The following is a 22,475-nucleotide window of genomic DNA, read 5'->3' as shown; positions in this document are numbered from 1 at the left end:
ATATAAAGTCACTCACAATGTGTTGATGTTGATGAAATAATGATATATTCATCTTTCCTCAAAAAAAAAAAAATTCTTATACAAGTGGTTTGTGATCTTTACTTTAAAATCGTCCACACAGACTATATCCGTCCCTAATAAAAATAATGAAATGAAAAGTAAATCCCTACTCATAATTATTACTAATGCTACTTATTTTGCTTTTTCCTTATTATTATATCATGTATGGATTATTTTATTCTTATATTATAATGTAATAAGCTTATATGTTTATTTATGGTTAAGATAATATATATACTAATATGATTTTCAAATAGATTAAACCTAAATTTAAAGTAGCCTAATATCAGAGCTCAATAACATTTTCTGTCAATTTCATATATTCTGAAGTTCTCAGCTTAAAATAAAGATATCCTGTAAAGAAAATTCCTTAACACTAATAATAATGCAGCTTGTAGAAATATTAGTGCAGATAATTGACACAACTTTTGAGAAAAAAAGGAGACAAGATGTACAGGAACTACCACCAACTACCATTCTATTTCAGATTGGTCAATTTTACAAGATCACCATCCGTACTTGGCTTGTGTTTCAGCTTTAGTGAGCAAGCCTCTAGATCGCCTCTCCTGCAGCTCCATCTCCTTTTGCTTCATATCAAAGTACAGAGAACCAATTTGATGCTTCCTCTTGTGAAGTTTTGAAGGTTTCCCTTTTGTCGCAGCAGGCTATAAACGCAGAGAAGAAAGTAAATACCATAAAAATTGGATCATATAATTTACCACAGCTATACAAATTGATTCAGCAACAATTAATCACAAATTATTAGCTACATCTGGCTGCCACTTTTCCAGACAACTAAAGCAAAATAACTAAAACAATGCTATATATATATATATATATATATATATTCATATCAAGATCTATAATCTTGCAAATTAAATATTCAAGTTCCCACATTCAATTGTCACCTATATAATCCAAAAGACAAATGAACATAGGTAGTGTAGGTTGTGAACCATATCAATGAAACAGTTAAGGTTTACATTTGATGGTCAATTTGGATGCGATTGGTTAGAATGTAATTGATGGCTCGATTTAGGACCAAAATTTGATATAAGACAGAAAACTAGAGATTAGAGTAGAAGGATGAGGTCCAGGCATAACACCTAGGGTCAATGTTGTTTCAGATAATTGCAATTTGCAAATATAGCATAATAGCTGCTAACATTCTCATATTTGTTCCCTAAAAAAGGAGTTAACAGGCTCATCTCATATTTGTTCCCTAAAAAAGAAGTTACAGGCCCATCTGTTGTGTCCCAGTGATTCTCTTCCTATAAGGACGTGAGATCCACCAAAATTGACAACATTTTAAACTATGAATAAAAATCTACTATTAGTAAACTACCTCTGACACTTGAAACTAAAGGAAACAAAAAATTCTATCCTAGAGAAACATAAAAATATCACTTAATAACATACTTAACATGATTATTAATAGCATATTAGTATTGATATATATTGGCACATTTGAAAAAGAACAAAACATGACTTCAAAAGCTCACTGTTCCTTCTTTTCCCTTTTTGGTAACTTACATTGGTCATGCATAAAACCTTTAACCTCAAAGGTTATAGTGGAAACCTTCAATTTTCAAATTGGTATAATGCTAATTCTGTGTCTAAGTTACAGCTAAAGGTTACACAACCACAATTACCAAAATATGTGAGGTGTCTGGGCAATGGTTTCTGAATTTAAATCACAGTTTTGTCTTTATACCTTTTTCCCCTTTGATTATGACATTTTTATCTTTTATTTTTCTTATCTATTTTCTTTTGTTTCTGCAACCTTTACGCTCTGCCTTCTTTCTCCAATATTTCATTGACCTACAGCCAGCCACTCGTCTATTCTTACTTACCTTTTCCTGACTTGATTGGATCCTTTCTTACATGAGCTTCTATCTATGCTTAGACAAAAATCTAGTCAAATTAGCATTCAGTGGAAAAAATGTGAGAAGTAGCTTCCAACAAGCCATCTAATTCCAATAGCAAGTTTAATAAGTCGACATTTGCTAAAAATTCTCTTCCATTGGAGTAGCAAAATTAGTTAGATTAAAACTTCAGATTTCAAGTGCTCACTCTTTTCTAGCCTTTGATCAGTACCTCCTGATTTGGACATCCATGATCAAACTGGAGCTCTCCTGATTTTATCAGGATTGAAAAATGGGTTGAATTTTCATAAATTCTACCTTTGTAATTCAAGTAATCATTAGTCTTAGATGATGCTCAATTTTGTAGTGTGGTACTTTCAAATATAGTTGTAAATCAACTTTATCATGACCCTTGCTTTGTAAAGGTGAGCTTTTTTATCTCCTTTGGTTAGAGATTCAATCAGAGAGAAAGAGCAGGATAAGAGATGGAAGAACTCACTGGGGATAGCCATGTGTTGATGCTGTCCACCATGCTGGTGGGGGAAGATTGGTCAGTGTGTGTAGGGAGAGAAAAGTTAATATGAGATACTAGGAAATCCAAAACTAGAGCAAAATTTTTTATATTCAAAACCCAAGCATTCACATGCATGGTGTATGTGTCACGAGACCATTGCCCTCTCCCCAAAAAGTTAACCTGACATGGTGTGCAACGCCCATGTTTATAAGTTTTTCAAGATCTCCCTACCTGCCTGATGTGGAATTAATGCACCCTACCTACTTCCTTCGAAGCGCTTGGCATGACATTCACCCCCACCTAATTCGACGACACCCTTGTTGCCTTGCCTCCCTCTAGAGGTGCTAGGCATGAGTCGAGTCTAATTTGGTCCGCTATAATACCACTTTGCCATGCGGCAATTACCTTTCACCAAAAGGTTAACCTGATAATGTGTGCAATGTTTATATCTAGGATCTCCCTACCTACCCGATGTGGGATTGAAGCACCCTACTACTTCCTTTGAAAGGCTTGGTGTGACATTAGTACTTCTTTGTTACCCTTACTCATGATCATTGAAATAAGCAAAGCATTGGAAAATTATTAACATCAATATTTAAAATTATCCAAAATTCACAATGCAGAGTATCTTTGAAGTATATATCTCTTGTAGCTTTACTAGTAACTTTGCAATATGTATGCTTGCTTGGATCATGAGTATTTATAGCTTCAAATACTACGAACTAAATTTACACAACTTGACTTACTATCATATCAATCTATGCCGAAACAACCTTTTTCTTTCCCAAGGAAGAATATCCTTGATTGGTCAATTACTAGCTGAAGATAAGCCACTGCAAGTCTAAAAACCCTTAACCACTAACAACTAGCTGGTGAAAAATCAGGATTCAATGAAAGTAATACAAAAGCAAGTGTACGTTAGAACCAAACAGCAAACGCAAATGTATACTAAAGCAACCCCAACCAAATATATAAAACTCATCAGATAAAAGTAAACGAACAAGCTGAAGAATTAGATAGCTTTTAAGTTCAATACCTGGTAAGAAGGCCCAAAAGCAATTCCAGTCATCCTGACCTGGTCTTCCCTCGGCCGATTTTTCATAAGCTCATCCTGCTTCACCTCAACAATCTCTGTAGGTAACTCATTCCTCCCTCTCTTTCCTTTAACTTTCACCCCAATTTCAGCTATCCCAGTGGTCTCTGGCAACGTAGTCGCAGCTGACCCATCAACCCAATTATTCTCATATTGTCCATGGAAATTCCCGTCAGTCCCATAACTATTAACCCCACCAATGCTCCCAATATTTGGATCACTACTCGATTGATAGCTACTAAAATCAGCATAAGTTGCATAATGGCCTACATTTTGGTCAACAACTGATTCAGAGTGTCCATAGTTGCCAGCATTATGACTAATACTCGATTGATAATTCCCAGAGTTTCCAGCACTTGAATCAACACCCGATTCATAATTCGAATGATTGGGTGCATTTTGATTAATACTTGCCTCATTTTTGTCTTCAAAAGCGGCTGAAGTCGATGTGGGCACTTGGGTTTCGATAATGGATCTTCTCCCTGAACCTGAAGAGGGAGCAACACCCAACGTAGTCGAGTTCCTGGGCGCAGGAATGCTAGATAGAAAGGATTTTACTGAAGGACCTTGAGCCAGGGTTTCGGATTCTCTGCGCCTTCGTCTTTCTTTCTCTTCGTCATCGTCATCGCCATCGTCATCATCGTCATCATCGTGATTGGTGCGGATTATGGGAGGCTTGAATTGGACAATTCTTTTGACATTGGAAGGATTGGTTGGTAGCTGTTCCTGTGGGGTTTGAGATTTGGGTTGAGGAAGAGAAGAGAAAAGATTGGATGGGGTTTTGGGATGAGGAACAGAGGGTTTCGGAATTTCGACATCTTCTCTTTGGTTAGCATGGTCGATTGGGACGTTGGGGGCTTTGGAGGGTTGTTTTGGCTGCGGAAGAGAAGAGAAAAGGGCAGATGATTTGGGTTGAGGGAGAGAGGAAACGTGAAGAGGAGGAGGAGGTTGTTGGTGCTGTTGCTCTTCCTCTTCGTCGGAGGAAGCGTAGTTGGCTAGCAAAGACTCCATTTGTGAGACAGAGAGATCAAGTTTAGGGCACCGAATCCACCTTACCTACGTTTTTGCCAAAAAATACCAAAGGCCCATTTGAGGTGTAAATTGGGCGGTTCTTCGGGTTTAGGGTTCGGGTCATATTGGTTCGGATTGTTCAGATTTAGACTATTTCAAGTGTAAATAGTTTTGGATTCACACTGGTTTGACCTAATTTTCGATCATTTTAAGATACATATAAGCTCTAGATAATTTTGTAAATTCGAATGCGATTAAATTTCACCTTTTCAAATCAATGTTAAGTCGATATCATTAATTCATTCTGTAAAATTTAAAATAAAAATGTCACAGAAAAATTAAAGTTCAAACAAATAATAAATATTTGTATAAATATAATTAATTTTATAGTTTTATCTATACAATTAGTACCAGTATTTTTATATGCTATTTATTATTTTATCTTTTTAGATGTTATAATTTTTAATATTTTTTTTTTGGTTTAACATAAATTATAAACACTAACATTAGATATAAACATATAGTTATAAAGACAAATAACCAACTAGAGCATTGAATATTAGACATTGTTAATCAGTATTGATATTTTTATTATTATTAAATGAACAAAACAAAAAACGTTACAGTTTAATCATTCATCAATAGGTCCCAAGGTCTAATAGGAGGAGAGCCAAAACTAATAAATTCCTCAGCCAAAGGAAAAAAACTGTTATTAGCCATAAAATCTACCAAGGCATTACCCTTTTGAAAGACATGATGGATACTAACTTCCCATTGACAATGGAGATCCTGAATAGCTTGAATCAAGTCCGAGTTGGAACATGGATGAACTAGAGGAGAAGTAATGGCCAGAATAACAAGTTTGTTGTCAATTTGAAGATCAATTTTGCAAAGGCCTGAGTATCGTGCAAGACGTAATCCTTGAGATACCACCTAGAGCTCCACACCATGCGTTGTGCATTTCCCAAGGCAAAATGCAAAACCACCCCGCCCTTCACGTGTAGGGTTTCGAATAAAACCACATGCTGCTGTGAGTTTTGTAGATCGACGATGAGCACCATCTAAATTCAAAGAAATCCATCCTAAAGGAGGAGCGTACCAATCAATGAGAACTTTTTCTCTTTGGTTTGAGAGATATCCACACACTCAAGGTTTTTCGAACAGTAATGATGCACTGGCAAAAGACAAGCTGTGAATCAAAATAATACGGCTAACAACCTTGTCTTAAAAATGAGAGAGTTTTGCCATTTCCAAAGGAACCAACTTGTGATTTCTAATACAACAGTTCAAGGAATACCATTAGCATAAACTCTTTGCTCACTAAGATTAAACCAAAACCAATCTAATGCACCTGACGAGAAAACGTTCCCATAGTTTTCCCAAGGTAGGAGCCTTGTCCAAATAGCATTTACAAAGGAACAATCCCTTAACTCATGTAAATTTATTCATTCTCTAAATGACTCTATGTTCAAGATGGATTGTTCGAAGGATGATGACAAACTCTTTCTTGATTAGTTAAAAAATGATCCTAAATGCAATGGAGCAAAAACATTCGAATGCGTTATGGACTTTCCCACTTTCACCCCAAATTCCATAGAGCCCTATTAATCTCAGTCTCCAAAGTAGAAATCTCTCGCAAATATTCATAAGCTGAATTCAGTGTGAATCGACTAGAAGAAGAACGAGGCGGTGCAGAACTAGAAATTAAACTCAACTCTTTTATTAGAGGACAGTTAGACAAAGAACTCCAATCCTATTCCTTATTCAAAAAACTAAAGCTATTCACACAACTCTAATCTTTAATGTCCATCCCCATTGATTGAGCAGCATCTATAAGAGGGTGTTCCTTCACCCAAATATCAGTCCAAAAACATGTCAATTGACCATCACCAATGGCCCAACGAATATTCTTCTTAAATTTTTTTTGAAGGCGACTAAAAGATGCCCGGAGCATAGAAGAACCTACACGATGCCTATTCTCAAAAACCATGATTGTAGTTTTCTCACAATCCTTTCACCTAACGTGTGTTTGTCTTGGATACAATATGCCAACATAATTTAAAAAGGAATGCATCATTCATGATTCTTAAACTATGAATACCCAAACCTTCTTCATCTTTGGGCTTACAGGCATCCATCTAGCTCATTAAATGCACTTTCCTAGAATTGGAGTCTTTGACAAAGGACCTTAATTCACTTACAAGTATTTGCAAGAATAGCAACAATTTGCATTGTATAATAAGGAATCATAGAGAGAATAGATTTAATTAAAGTGAGTTTACCTGCGAAGGAAAGAGTGGAAGCCTTCCAAGTACTCAATTTGCCATATAACTTCTCCTTTGATTGTTGAAAAAGATGGATGCCCTTACGCCCATGTAATAACGAAAGTCCCAGGTATTGACCCATATCTTCCAAATAGACAAAACCTGAGTTCACAGAAAGATCTCTAACGAGGTCCTTTGAGACATTTTTTTAGCCACCAAAGAAGGATTTTTCAAAACTAACTTTTTCACCTAAGCAAATACAAAAGTCTTCCAAAACTCCCTTAATCACCTACGTTTGGGAAATCGAAGCCTTTGTAAATAAGATTAGATCTTTTGTGAAAAAAAAAAGGTGGGTGAAATAAGGACCTTGTCGACAAAGTTTAATTAGTTTCCAAAGGCTTTGCGAGGCCGCCACTTTGATGCCATGCTCTAGACTTTCTATGCACAAGAAAAAAAAAAGATATGGAGACAACAAATCTCCTTGTCTCATCCTTCTTGATGGAGCAAAACTATATAATAGAGTTCCATTTTAAAGAATTTGAGAGCTACAACAATTCTAGCTACAAAGTATGATATTGACCACAGATTCAAGAATGTTAACTTCAACTAAAGTGTCATAAATAAATTCTCATAGAAGACAATTGTATGCTTTCTCAAAATCAATTTTAATCATCATCCATCTCGATCTACCTTGATGCTTTTTGAAGAAGTGTACTACCTTTTGATCAATAACAATATTATTTATGATTTATCTCTCTAGGATAAAACTAGATTGTGTTTCTACTACCAAATGACTCATATATGGTTTCAAACGATTAATTAACATTTTCATTAGGCCTTTAAAGACCACCGACAAAATACCAATTGCCCAAAATTGAGAGATATGTTCCAAAGATTTGACTTTTGGGATCAAAGTAATAATCGACCTACCTAATTCTTAGCACACATTTGCCCTTTCAAACACACTACGAACATATACAATGAGAGATAAATTGAGATATGTATCGTGTATCGAAATTCAATTTTTAAGTATTGAATATCAAATATCGTATCATATCGTAAAATAAGGCATAAAATTTTAAAATTAATTATAAATAATATGTATACAACCACTAAAACGAAAAACCTATAAATATTTACGTATTAATTTAGATTGACTAAAACACAAATAATATATATATATTACTTTTAGAAGTATAAATTTAAAACTCTATTTCAAAGTGCTTCAAAGTTTGACAATGGCCTCTTGTTAATCGTAGAGAAAACAAAAGGCCAAAAAGATGTCTTCAATTTTTTTCCCTTCAACTCCTAAATGTTGAATTACAAGTACTAGTACGGTATGGTCTTTCAAAAAAAACAAGTACTAGCATAGTACGCTTCTAGAAGCTTCAATTAACTTAAGGCCCTAAATAAGCTATTAAAAACTAAAAAGTCCATTTGAAACGACTTGTCCTTTGCAAAAAGTATTCAAACTTCACTTCATCATATAGTTGTACTTTAATATAATATTTTAGACTTGGATAGGATAAAATTGAGCAAAACTTTCCATTTTTCATAGATTTAACTCAAAATTCAAAATTGAATCCAATAAATTGAAAGCATAATTTGACACTGTGTAAAAAAATCAAGATGAAGTGTATTGTGCATATTGTATGTGTCATATGATACACTAATGAATTGGATGATACACCTTTGATAATCAATTAAATATGATATATATATATATATATATATACCGATGCATATCATTTTTATCCATATTATATCGTATTGTATGATATGTATTGCGTATCATACCATATTAATAACTATAAACATGAGAAATCCATCACCACTTGGAGCTTTAAGAGACTTTATCTCAAATAAAGCATCATAAACCTCTTGATCTTTAACTAGCCTTGCCATATTAGCTTGGGCAGTTTGATCAGGCGAAAGGAAACACCCCTTTATCAGAAATAATGAGAGAATTACATCATCTTTGGAGTATAGGGTTTTGAAACAATCCACCACTTGAGATTTCAACATTTCCTGGTCATCACATTAATCCCCTTCCAAAGAGCAAATGCGAAGAACTTTAAGCTTACTTTTCCTACGTGTTGTCCAAAGATGAAAATAATTGGGGTTACAGTCACCCAATTTCAACCAATTTGCCTTAGACTTCTGCATCCAATAAATTTCTTCTCGACGCAGGGTTGTCTCTTATTCTAGATGTAAGCTATATTCAAGATCCTAAAACTACTAAGAAGGGCTAGTTTCCAAGGCTTTTCTCCACTCGCCCTGGACATACAAGCAGCCTTTTCTTCTTATAAAAGATTTTACAAAAGATTGCTTTATTCCATTATTTGGCTTTTGTAGTGAACCTTAAAAGGGCTTTTTGGATGCCTAATGAACCCTCCCACATATTGGACATAAAGTCACCACATTCCTTGTGGGTTAACCATGCTGCTTGAAATTTAAAAAGAACGTCTCCATGCAGACCTCCATCACCACCCAACTAAATCAGAAAAGGCTTAAGATCTGAAATAACTCTCCATAAGTGTTGCAAATAAGCCTCTTGGAACATAAAGCACCAACTAACATTGCAAATATCTTTATTCAGTCTTTTAAAGACTAAAACTCTTCACCTAGTAAATGTAAACCCTTGAAACTTGAGATCCAATATTTTATAACCATTCACAAAACATTGAAATAACAAACAAAGATGATTGCTAAGATTCAAACCACTTAATTTTTCATGGGAGAATTGGAAAGGGTAAAAATCCCTCATAAAAAGCTAAAGTCTATCAGCTAAAGTTGCAAAAAAAAAAAATTGCTCGTAAAGAAGGCATTGAATTTCTGTCATAGGATGATTGTAAATGGTAGACAGATATTAAGGTAGCGTTTGGTATGAGGAAAACGGGAATGCATTCTCTGCAATGTGTTTAATTAAATTACATTGTAATGCTTGTTTTACAACAGACCAATACAATGTAAGATTGCACTGCAATCACATTTACAGCCAAGGAATGTAATGTGATTACAGTAAAAAAGTAATGCAATCACATTACATTGCATTCTACAATATTATTAAAGATATTTTTACCCTCCAACTTTATTACTTTGTTAAAAATATTTTGTAATTTTATAATTAAAATAAAAAATATTAAAATAAAATATATAATAAAAGAATTAAAAATTAAATAAAATATAAAAAATAAAATTTATACAATAGAGGTAAAAGAAATTAAAATAAAATATGAAATACAAAAAATTATATTAAAAAATGAAAATAAAATATATAAGATTATAATAAGAAATGAAAATAAAATATATGACATTAAAAATATATTTAAGAAGTGATATTATATAAAAATTAACAACAAAAATACAAGTATATTAAACTTGTATTTTAATAAATATGGGTAATTTTGAAAATTAACACTACATTCCCAACAAAGTACTTGTAAACCACATGCTGCAATATTATCTTTTTTATATTTTAATCATTATTTTACTTATATACCAAATATTGTAATGTTATTTTTCCTACAATCACATTGTTTACAATCACATTACTTGTAATTACATTACCTGCAATCATATTGTATTGTAAAGAACTAAATGCCACCTAAGAGAAAACGGATGAATGATGGACAAAGATATACAAAATAGTAATAGTGGTTGTTGTAGACACCATATTTTGTTCAAGTCGATTTAAAGCTAAACTGTTTAGTTTGCTATTTTATTTCATTTAGTTGCTTATTTTCATTTTTTTGGTTCTATCTTTATTTTTATTTTTGTTGCTATTGGGTTGGAGCTAAACGAGTTCTTTTGTATTTTGGAAGCCCAAAGATAGTCCAAGAAGAATTTTAATTTGGGTCTTTTGCAGCGCAAAGGCCATTTGGCTCAAATTGAAGAAATTTAAAATAAAAAAATTTTAAAGATTTAAAAAAAGGGAAAAGCTTATTGTTGCAATCAGCTTTTCCCTTCTCTCTTACACTCCTCTCTCTAACAATAACAAGTCCTGTCACCACCCCTCTGTTGCATACCTTGGTAGAATGAACACCACCACCACTCTTTGCTCCACTCCCTTACCATGCAACCCCTCTCCTTATTGTCAAAAAATATGAACAACCGGGAAGAAAAAATATTTTTAGAAGAGAGAAAACCCTAGAGAGTTACCCAGAGAGAAAAGAAAACTTAGAAAGATCCTTGCAAAATAATACAACTTAGATCTAGCAACCAATCAAACACAAACCATAAAAATAATTTTTTTGCCTAATTTTTCAGAGATGTAGGAGAAGGAGAGGATTTCAAAAAAGTAATCTGATTGAAGGGTAAAGGAGATCAAAAGGAATTTTGATGAAATTTTAGAAATTTTCCAATGTCTGTGAGTGGCGGCCAACAACGATGAACGATAGAAGAGGTTAAGGAAAAAGATAAAGAGAGAAAAAGAAAGGGAAAAAGGGCAAGGAAAATGAAAAAAATACTTTCATAGTTAGGGTTTTTGAAGAAGATAGGAATACTTCAAAACGACATAGTTTTGGGGAGAAAAAACAAAAAAAAAGAAAATAAAAGAGAGAAACAGAAAGAGAAAAGAAAAAAAAAGAAAAAAAAAGAAAAAAGCAAAACTAAAAAAAAGTTAAAAAATAGGACTTAGATGTAGTGGTAAAGGTTTTGGTGTGCTCGTTAGAGGTTTCAAATTCAAGCGTTAACAATTGCATTTCTTTTTTGAGAAAAGAAAGAAGAGAATGAGGAGCAAGCCCACTAGAGGCTAAGCTCTAACATGTGGCCCAGAAAAAAGGTCTAAGTGGACCAATGGCTTAAAGAAAAAAGGGAAACCTAACAATAAGGAAAAGCAAAATAGAAAAAACAAAACAAAATAAAGCCTATTAAGGCCACAGTTTAAACCCAGTGAAAGCTTAGGGTTTTAATTGACCCAAGTGAGGTATGTTCTTTGGGCCTATTTTTGTTTTTAATAGTTTTATACTTGGTATTTTGTTTAGGTATATTATCATGGTTAATAGCCTTTTTTATATTGTTAGAAAAAATATATGCCATGAAAATGATAAAATTGATGCTTAGAAAAATGTAGAAAAACTTATAAATTAGGTTATTACATAATGAAATAAGAAGATTACTTGAATTAAACCAATAATGGAATCTTCCTTCGGAATGTGAAAATTTACAATTTCGGGTTAATTTTTTTAGGTGAGGAATTTTATTATGACTCTAATAGAATGATAGGAGGGTCTTAATTCTATGTTCTAGTATTCTTGATTCTAGTAATTGTATTTTAAGTGAAAAAAATTTCTAAATTAAAAAATATGACTATTTATAAGAGTTTAAAAGTTATAAAATTATTAAAAGTAAAGGATAATAATAAATTTTGAAAAAATGAATAAATAAAAATATTATTAATAAAGTTTTTGCTCATTATGCATCAACAACATTCATTCATGAATTGCATTCATTTTGGATGTATATTTTTTTGTAAATGAGCGAAATCCTCGATGATGGGACTTTTCTTAAAAAGCTTGCAAAGATAAGTTCTCTTGAGGAATTCTCTAGGTGAGGAAGTATTCTCAAGATCCACCAAAAGGATGGGAAGACTCAGGTAATGTTTTTAATAGAGAGTTTCATTTATTGTTTAATAAAATTAGAATTTGCATCATCCATTCCATGATTGCATCTTGTGCGTAAAAATAAAAATGCTAAAATAGGACATGAATGATAATCTCCAATGATGGGATTCTCTCAGGAATCTTATAAATATAAGCTTTCTTAAGAAATTCTCTAGGTAAGGATGAATTCTTAAATTCCACCAGAATGATGGGAAAGCCTAAAGGTGTTTTCCAATACAAAGGTTTCATTCACGTGCCAACAAAATGAAGATTTAATGAAAATAAAATAAAAATCAATAATTAAGGCTAAAATAGAATAACACATGATTAATTGGTATCATTCTTTAGACGGGCATCATGGGGTTGCTAACACTTTCCTTTCTCGTAACCATACTCTCGAACCTTAAAGTTGTTTTGTAGATCGAAACTTCTTTGTTTAAATGAACTTAGGTTAAGTTTAAGGTAACATTTAAAAAAAATAGACTCAAATAGGTGGCCAATTGCACCTTGACAATAGAGATTAATGGCGACTCCATTTCATGTTAAACAGTCAGGTTCCTAGACTCACACATTATGACAATTACAGATAATTGAGATGCGAATCCTTTCTTTCCACAGAACCTAAATACCACAAAAAAAAATACAAAAGCCTTTACTTTTTGAAATCTATTAAACCTAAGATTCCTAATAACTTTATTTGCAAAAAACCCCCTAATACGAGGTTCAACTAAAACTAACACCATGAGTCAATATCAATGAATAAAATCTTTTACTGTCCTAACAAAATTCCTACCTCCAGCACCTGGACAATTCCAAAAAAAAATCTTAAACCATAAAAAATAAATGACAAAAAGAGAATAAGAGGAACTTACTAGGAATTCCCTATACTATTAACCACTATATCTATCCCAGAACTAGGATTGCACCTAAAGACAACAGCCAACTTTGCCTTTGTTCTTGAAGAAATAATCCCTAGTTTCAACCCATCTTCAACTAATAAAGCAAACAAAAAAACTCTATAATCTCTAGGCACTAAGGACTTCGATTTAGCCTTTTTTTTTAAGCACGGCATAGCCAATTCGAACTACCTTTTTCTTATCTGAAGGTTATTTTTTCTTTTCCATGAATAACAACACCTCTCATTCTCTCAATTGTAAGATGTGACGTCTACTATGTAATGAAAGCGTGGAAGTAGTGGATTTCAAGTTTGGAAGGTCAGCCATCTTAATTGTAGAATGTTCTGAAGAGTCTTGTTTATGACAAAACATCTTCACCTTTCATGAGTTTCATGGGTTTAGATACAGTTGGCATTTTATTATTGTTTGACAATTGGGGAGAGGGTTCACTCAACTTTTCAATAATGGCAAGACTTACCTCTTCAAAAACCTTACTTTTAAGTTGAAGATCTAATTCCTTATTTTACCCCATGTCCAAGTTAACTCTTTTTCCTTTAGCTGTAGGCTCCAAAGTCAACCAAGAACCATCTTTGGGTTTGTTTATAATTCCACCTTTGGAGCCTTTGGAGGCTTTTCCACCTTGTTTATCTTTGTCAACAAAAGACCCTTGCTTGATGTGAGACATTCAAGAGTGGTGAGATTTCCCATGCTGATTAGGATTATTATCCTTTCTAATGTCTTTATGATTGGTCTTGATAACTCGCTCTATGGAAAGAAGATTTTCCAACAAAGTCAACTTTTCTCGTAGTTTCAATTTTAACCCCATTTTTATCAAGTAAAACCATATACCAAGATCCCTAGTGAGACTACCTTCCAAAATTTGAATTCCAATTAATGCCCTATTTGATTTCCCCTTCACGAAATTTTCTGCAAGTAACTAGGATCCATGGCCCAAATGGTGATTCCTCCAATGATGCACTATTGTTTGTTATTTCTCTTCTTTAGCTTCAATAGAGGTTGGATATTTACTAGTGTAAACTTCTTTTGTATGACCATAAATTCCACACGTGCAGTAAACATGAGTAAGCCCCTCATATCCAATTGGTTGTGGTTGTCCATTGAGGAAGAACTTAAGCAAAAGTGGTTAGAAAGATCAAGTTCAACTGTTATACGAGCAATTTTCCCACGTTTCTCTTTGCATATATTGTAATCAATCTTAAGTAAACACCTAAGAAGAGATGTAATTTGTCTCAAAATTGATTTTTGGTACAAATGTAGAGGCATGCTAGGGAAACGAACCCACGTGACCATAACCTTTACATCTTGAGTCCCTTAGGAGAAAGATAAAGTCGAAGGATTCACTATTAAATGATTACCCTATGTTACTAAAGGGCCTTTAAGAAGTGCATTAAGATAATCTTCTTTGCTTGCAAAGTTCACCAAAAAATTCTTATCATCTAGATCTACCACACTGCAATTTCCTTTCAATGCCCATAAAATTGTGAGTTTTTCACACAAAGTTTTGTACATAATGGTACGCTCTATAAGTTTTACAATCATAGATTTCTACTATTGTTTAGCTAGTTTAATTCTAGTTTTAAATCCAATATTTTGATCGACAAAATACCATCAATCATATCAAATAAAAAATCATCTAGCTTGTTTTGTTCTTTCTTAAAGCCTTTCGAATCACTTTCATTAAAATTACCCTTCTCATCTCGTACCTATCTTTAAAATCCATGTTCTCACTTGAAGATTGAGCATCACCATCCAAATGCATCAAGGCATATTTGAATGAAGGGTTATTATCCATAACTATTGAATCCCTTAATAAAGTAGAACTGGAATTCTCACGCAATCAAACTTGCTTGTGGGATCGATCATCTGGAATTGCTAGTAGTGAATTTTTCTAGAGAAATACCTCAGTAAACATGTTTCCTTTTTGATGTGCTCTTTTTAGTTAACAACTTAAGCGAAATTGGATTTCTTGTTAGTTGGTATTAATTAATTTTACTAAACAATATGTAATAGTATAACATTAGCTATTTTTCCTTGTCATAATAAATGATGATGATATTTAAAATTAAGTGGTATGGTATTGTTCTAATTTTAACATTTTATCATTACGCTAGTTTTGATGTTAATGAAGAACAAAAATGACTTAACTTGAAGAACAACCCAACAAATCTAATTTATCAATTAATTTACACAACATTAATTAAAATTTACAACAAGAAGAAATCAACAATCATAATATTGTAAATTAACTAATATCATGTTGATTTGCTTTAACCACTTACATTTTAGTCTTTAACAATTAAGGAATAATTTAATCATAATGAATGTGATGCACATGCCCTCCTTATAGCACAACACATGAGTTTGTCATTTGTGACTTTCTAAGAGACAATTTTGAGTTTTGAGTTTTTCTTTCTTTCTTTTTTCCTCACCTTGCTCCTTCCGCCCATGCCTACTTTTTTTCTACTTTCTTTCTCACTCTTTCCATGTTTATTTTTCTTAGTCTCCTTTACCTCTCATATACGATGGTGTTCAAGTGATTTTACAAGAACAAAGACTAGGCTTGAGAAACTTTTTCAAACACCTAGCTTTAGCTTACCAAAGAAGATCAAAGATTTTTTGTAAAAAGAATCAAATGATTCTAAAAAAGAGCAAGAAAGATGAAAGGAAAGAGAAAAATAGGGCTAAGAGCCTTAGAGGAAAAAAGAAAGTCACTAAGGGTTGAAGAAGAAAAAAGAAGATTATCACTTTAGGAGAGCACAATGAAGGAGATGAGAGGTGGGACATTAGTGTTTGACATTGATCCCATGTCTATTGATAGTGGCAGCGTTAAGGTTGTCTATGGTGAGGATTATGCCACTAAGGATCAGTTCATCAACCCTAGACTAACGCTATCGTCAGGTCACCTTTCTTCTTTCTTTTATTTTTCTTTCTCTTATAGTGTATTTTCACGTGTGATCAGTGATTAAATATCATTTCATTTGGTTTAATTTACTTCTAAGTTTTGATGGTAAACAAAATGATCATTAAAATCATTAAAAAAGAATGGAAGAAAGTAATAAAATATTTTTTTGTTTTGAGTTTGAATTTTAAATGGTTTTATTATATTGCAGGGTTTTTTTAAAAAATACTCCTCATATACAAGATGTTTTTGAAAATAACCTTCTCTATAATTTTAACTATTTTAAGCCAAGAGAAATTCATTTTGGATAAAATTGCCCTCAATGAAATTGACCCATATGTTTGGTCCACGCCTCAAACTGTGTTTAGGTTAAGTTTTTTACCATTATAATTTCTCAACTTTCTACCATTTATCTTTGAAGCATTCTTTGCTAGGAAGAAAAACCTTGAGCGTTTTCAGCATTTTAGAGTGATTTTTGATATGCAAAGACAAACCTTTGAGCATTTTCAACATTCCTTGCCAAGTAAGCATATTCATTGATTATGTTGTTAAATGGAATATGGTGTGTTGTTTGAAGTTGTTGATTTTGTTAAATGGAATTTTGTTGTTTTAGTGGTTTTTGGGTTGAACACTGATAAGGCATGCGTGATTGGTTGATAGGGAATGCGTGACTAGTTATAGGCATTGGGTTTAGGGGTTTAGGCATTGTGTGACTAGTTAACAAGGTATTACATGACCGATTTTTAGGAATTGCGTAATTGGCTAATGAGGGATTACATGACTAATTTTTAGGAATTACGTAACTGATTTTTAGGACATTCCCTGATTTGTATCTAGGCATTGCGTGATCAATTTTTTTGTGTTGTATGACTGATTTTTAGGGTATTGTGTGACTAGTTTTTAATGCATTGCGTGATTGGTTTTTAGGCATTATGCAACTATTTTTAGTTAATGTGTGATTGGTTGATAGGGCATTGCGTGACTGGTTGAAAGAGCATTGCATGACTAATTTTAGGTATTACATGACTTAGGCATTGCGTGATTGGTTTTTAGTCATTGTTAACTGGTTGATATGTATTGCATGATGAGTTTTTAGGTATTACGTGACTGGTTGATAGGCATTGTGTGACTGGTTGATAGGGCATTGTGTGATTGGTTTGTAGGACATTGCATAACCGGTTTTTAGGCATTGCTTGATTGCTTGATAGGGCATTGCGTAACTAGTTTTTGTGGCATTGCATGATTGTTCTCTAGGCATTGCTTGGATATTAATGCTTTTTTGTTTTTTTTTCTCAAATTTAATGCTCGTATTATGTATCTATTTTGTTACTTAATAAGTCATGATTCACATGTGATTCATTTATTTTCTTTTATGTATGCAAAGATAGTAAAAACTAGTTCTTGTTTTTCCGTCTTTCTTGATCATATTTGCTAAATGGATATGTTATTCGCTTCAGTTACAGATGACCAAAACAGAGTAGGAGAACTTGGAAGCTTTGCTTTGTGTTTCGAGGGACAAGTGGGGCTTCAATGCTGGTAATTACATTTCATATGTGAGGCGTTACAAAAAAAATGAGTTGGAGGTAGTGGAGAAAACGTTCTCCGGGAAGCTAATGGACATAAAATAAAAAAAAGCTTATTTTGCACCAATCTAGCACACAACCTATTGCTACACAGAATCAAAGAACCCGGCGCCATCGATAGTGAGTTATGGTTTGGCATAGGCAATTCCTAGATATGTTTCTCTAATAATGAGTTTTGTCTAGTCACAAAATTGAAGTTCGACCCCATGTTAGATGTTATCTCAAGTCCTTAGGAGGTGAAGCTCTAAGATATGTTAGATACGATCGAGAGAGGTTAGTTTGATTAGGACAGAGACACAATAAGGATGGCCTTACTGTTGATTGCAAATAATATTTTATTTGATCAAGATTATAGAAGATCGGTGACTTCATGGATGTTTTCCCTAGTTGAGAACATCAACCAGTGGAAAGCATTCCCATGACGTACCTATGTGTGGAATCTGAACGTGGACTACATATCAAAGAGTTTCCAAGTTTCACCAGCGTAGACATCTTAGAAGAAATGCTACCACTTGTACAAATTTGTATCGACGCTATAGGTTCGGTGCTATAAGGTTTTCCATTTTGCTCTTCACATAAGATTTTATTTGGTGATTATAATGTTTATAATTGACTTGCAATTCTGGGTGTTGGATGCCATTCCTACTATCCAAAGCTACTTTGGATCCCTCTGACAATCTGAAGACGTTTATCCACGAATCTTAGATAGCATTGAGATGAGAGGCCCATAGGTTTTCACAAGATCATAACAGATTTAGAGAGTGAAGATAATGTGAGGAGCAAAATGGTTTTTTTTTTTGCTGTCATATGTCAACTATCTTTCAACTTAATGGCAATGTTTGTTTTGGTGCAATTGCACGCATTATGAGCCTTGAAGCTAATCACAAAGGAGAACTTAGAGGCATATTAGGTCGACATTGATGTCCATCTATCTTAGGGGCATCAGTAAGTTCCATTATGGCAGTAGAGGGTTGAGTAGCATTTGGTCTCGAACAACAGTAGAAGATCATCACCCACAAGGTGAAGAGAGTTACAAGAGCCATTAATAGAGGCGCATTATTGGACGAGCGTGGTGCAATGCCCCTTCTACTACTCTTAAGGCTTTTGTTGCTCAATCCCTACATGATGATCAAATGCACATGACGCAGTGTCCTCAGATAGTCAACGCATTAAAGCATGGGCTGAAATGGCTGGGGACATAGTCGAAAAAAGACTTACAGTTAATGAAGCTAAAGATTTAGAGGAGATCTAGTGGGAGATGTCGTTAATGCAACTAAAGATCTAGTGGGAGATCTAGGAGTTAGAAGACCGAATTATACATCGATTTCTCGACCATTTTGAGGTATGAGCTTTTAGCTTTTTTCATTTTCAACATATAGCATTTAAGATGTATTTGATGTTTTAATGTATTTGATTTTTGTCACTATGTAAGGTGAGTCTATCAATCAATAGAATGGTGTGCGCAACGATAATGGCGATGCCCACGGGGTTAATAGTAATGAGCCAACTGGTATAAATTGGAGGACTAGTCGTAATGAGCTAATTGGTTCGCATTTGCACACTGGTGGTGATGAGCCAACGAGTTTGGATTCACATACGAGTGTCAAGTAGTCCTAGCCAGGCTTATATGTCCCTTTGGCTAAGAACACACTTCCTCTTATGGCCCTAAATCATGCTCAGAGCTCACCTCCTCTTAGCCTGTACGCAGATCCTCTTGAGGCCCACATCTTGCTCATAGCACACCTTCGCTTAAGGATCCACATCGTGCTTAGAGCACACCTTCTCCTGAGGCTCCATGTCCACCTTTAGTTAAAGATGTACAACTAAGCATGGCCAACAAAAACCTGAGGAGCCTTTACATTAATGCCTTATTAGTCCAAAGTGAAGAGAAGGACATGTTGAAGGACAAATACAAGTACTACAAGAATAACAAGCAGGCTAGGTACAATGGAAACATTACACGATATTAGGCATTAAGATTCGCAATAATTTAATCTAGCTACCTTTTAACGCCAATATATTACATGTGCAGGGTTAACATGATGGGCATCAAAGGGCAAGAAGGCCTTGAATTTTTCAGGTTATTGGAGAAACATGATGAGTGGATGAGTAGCTAACACATAGACGTATGCATCAGTGTCATGTGTAAGTATAGTCGTGAGCACCATTCCCTATTGTACAAGTAGAACTTATGCATTGTTGACATGCTTTTCTATGTAAGTATATTATAATGAGTTTTAATTATTAAAATATCTGTTTAGGGGTTTAGTTCATGGCATCTAACTATTGAGTGTAATTTAATTGACAGAACATTCTACATGCATTGTGCCATGAATGGATCCCTAACCTTCTTATCCATAGTTCAAGTTGAAAAAAGTGGGTATTCTTGAACTTCTGCTTGCTCATGTGAGGGGTGACAGTCTTTCGTGGGGGAAGCCATCACATGGGGTTTACTCGATCTTGGTGTTGTGCCATTTTAACAGCCACCGGGTTGTACTGCATATCAACTTGGTCGATTGGGTTATAACATTGGTGGACTCCTCATATGGTTGTTTGGATGCAATTAAGTCCTCATTGTGCAAAGATCAGATGCTTCCTCTAATTACGTTGATTTCCATTTTATGCCACCAGTTCGGGTACTTCTACAGAACACCTCGTAGAACATGACCTTGGATACGGATAAGCTACCAATTAAATCATTCAACCCTGTAGCAAAAGGACCAGGGTAGTTACAGGGACTAGGTAATCATTGCAATGGAGTGGCTGATCGATACATGCAACACGATCCTGAGGAAGGACGCAATTGAAGGGTTGAGGAAAAGATATACATTAGAAATTTTTGTTAATAGTATTGAGATAGATTGATTGTGAAATGCAAAGTAACTTTGTTTATTTATTTTTTATTCAAACTTAAGTTTGCAAAGTAACTTTTTTTATTATTGCTCTAAACCATTGAGTTATAAACTTTTGAATTATGTATAGCTTTATAATTGTGGAAATCATATCTTTTGTAGATAGATTACACAATTTACAATCTAGAACTAAACATGAGTATAACATATGTGCACTACGTGACTAGTAGATAAGGCATTGTGTAATAATTTTTTAAGCATTGCATAACTGGTTGTTATGTATTGCACGACTTAGGTACTACATGATTAGTTTTAAGGCATTATTAGCCATTGTGTGACCCCACATCCGATATTGCATTACGTGACTAGTTTTTAGGCATTGCGTGACTTGTTTTTAAATATTATGTGACTGGTTATTAGGCATTGCATAACCCCACATCCGACATTGCATTATATTGAACATGATTTACTTGCAACTTAAGGCTTTTCAACACCCAAATTAAATGTTTGTCGACTTGAATCATCAATATTATTGGCAAAACCATAAAAAAGAAACTAAGAAATTGGCAATTTCTTCCCATATTAAGTGAAGCAAATTGACAAAAGCTTATAATGGTATTCCTCCCATTAACATTCTCATCCTCTATTCTAAAATTAATCAGTTTCTATCAGAAGCTAGCTTCCCCAAGAAACAAAAGACTAATATTTTTCTTGAAAATAATGGAAATATATAGCAGCATGCTTTCTTTTTTTTTGTTTCTCATTTTCTTCTATAGTTTGGGATTTAATTACCATATACTTTTATCAATGGCAAGACATAAAAAAACTTATCAACAAATATGTTCGTTGATTATATTAAGCATTACTAAGACATAAGAAAACTAATTAACAAGTATGTATTGAAAAGTAACTAACAATGATGTTACATGTTTAATCTGTTAATGGCAATGGCCTATACTTACTAGGATAAACATTAGGTTCATAAACAATGACCAAAATATCATAACAAGAGTATTCTGGCTCAACTAGTTAATTAGCGTACAAATCAAGGTATATGTGATACATTTCATTCTTAGAAGCCATTATCTTCTTCTATGAGACCCCATATGTTCTCAAAGTTTGTCATTCACATTGGACAGCAATTGCGCTTGTACTCAAGTTGTCTACAAGTTGAATATGCTTTTGGTTGTCGTCGTCGTTGAGGTATCGACTAACTAGAAAATAATGTTGGATTTGTCGATGAAATTGTGTTGTTCAATTTTCTACCCACGTAAGTATACGTATTGCAAAGATAATATAATAAGGAGTAGAATCCCATAGAGAATTGAATTAATTTTTACTATTAATTACTAAAATTACACACCTTAATTTTATCCAGACACTCAAATTTGAATTAAAAAGCAAAATAAATCAAACTTAAAAACAAAAACGAATCTAAATTTACTCAGTAAAATTATTTTTTAAATTTGATTGACTTTTAGGCCTAAGATTATGATGTCACTCAATACTTCATCTGAATTCTCTCTCTCTCTCTCTCTCTCTCTGAACTTAGCTTAATGGATTAAGCTGCTAACCTCGAGTCTTAAATTATTTACAAGTCTCTATCGAGCTTTACATAAAATTCTCTCTCTCATTTAATTTACTATATGTCTATGCAAATTAAATTAAAAAAAGTTTCATTAAGTTTGTGCACTAATTTTGGCTACATATGGCTTATAGGTGTATGTCTACCCTATATGTAAAGTAAACCACCTAATCAACTAAGTGTATTCGAGTGTACGTTATTCTATTCAAGGTGTACCTAAATCTTCTAG

General features: G+C 33.6%; 1 protein-coding gene and 1 long non-coding RNA gene across 2 annotated transcripts; one reads left to right on the top strand and one right to left on the bottom strand.

The window, feature by feature from the left end:
- Positions 1-346: 346 nt before the first annotated feature.
- LOC110411634 (mitotic checkpoint protein PRCC-carboxy-term protein) lies at positions 347-4,583 on the bottom strand. The gene is made up of 2 exons (XM_021421873.1): positions 3,476-4,583; positions 347-725 (listed from the first exon to the last, which is right to left on the bottom strand). The coding sequence occupies exons 1-2, from the start codon at positions 4,541-4,543 to the stop codon at positions 567-569; spliced, it is 1,227 nt and encodes a 408-aa protein (XP_021277548.1). The 5' UTR covers positions 4,544-4,583; the 3' UTR covers positions 347-566.
- Positions 4,584-18,894: 14,311 nt separating this feature from the next.
- Positions 18,895-20,682, top strand: LOC110411307 (uncharacterized). Its single transcript, XR_002444743.2, has 4 exons — positions 18,895-19,151; positions 19,242-19,751; positions 19,842-19,954; positions 20,118-20,682. It is a non-coding gene; the product is annotated as an uncharacterized LOC110411307 (long non-coding RNA).
- The last annotated feature ends 1,793 nt before the right edge of the window (positions 20,683-22,475 follow it).

This window comes from Theobroma umbraticum, unplaced genomic scaffold, assembly GCF_002168275.2.
Source record: "Theobroma umbraticum cultivar Fairchild unplaced genomic scaffold, ASM216827v3 scaffold_56.0, whole genome shotgun sequence".
Lineage (NCBI taxonomy): Eukaryota > Viridiplantae > Streptophyta > Magnoliopsida > Malvales > Malvaceae > Theobroma > Theobroma umbraticum.
This window is presented reverse-complemented; position numbering and strand designations above follow the sequence as displayed.

Excerpts from the sequence above, each read along its gene's own strand:
- LOC110411634 (XM_021421873.1), bottom strand. The coding sequence starts at position 4,543 with ATGGAGTCTTTGCTAGCCAACTACGCTTCCTCCGACGAAGAGGAAGAG. Across the intron at positions 726-3,475 it reads CTTTTGGGCCTTCTTACCAG|CCTGCTGCGACAAAAGGGAA; the intron begins GTATTGAACTTA and ends CTGCGTTTATAG.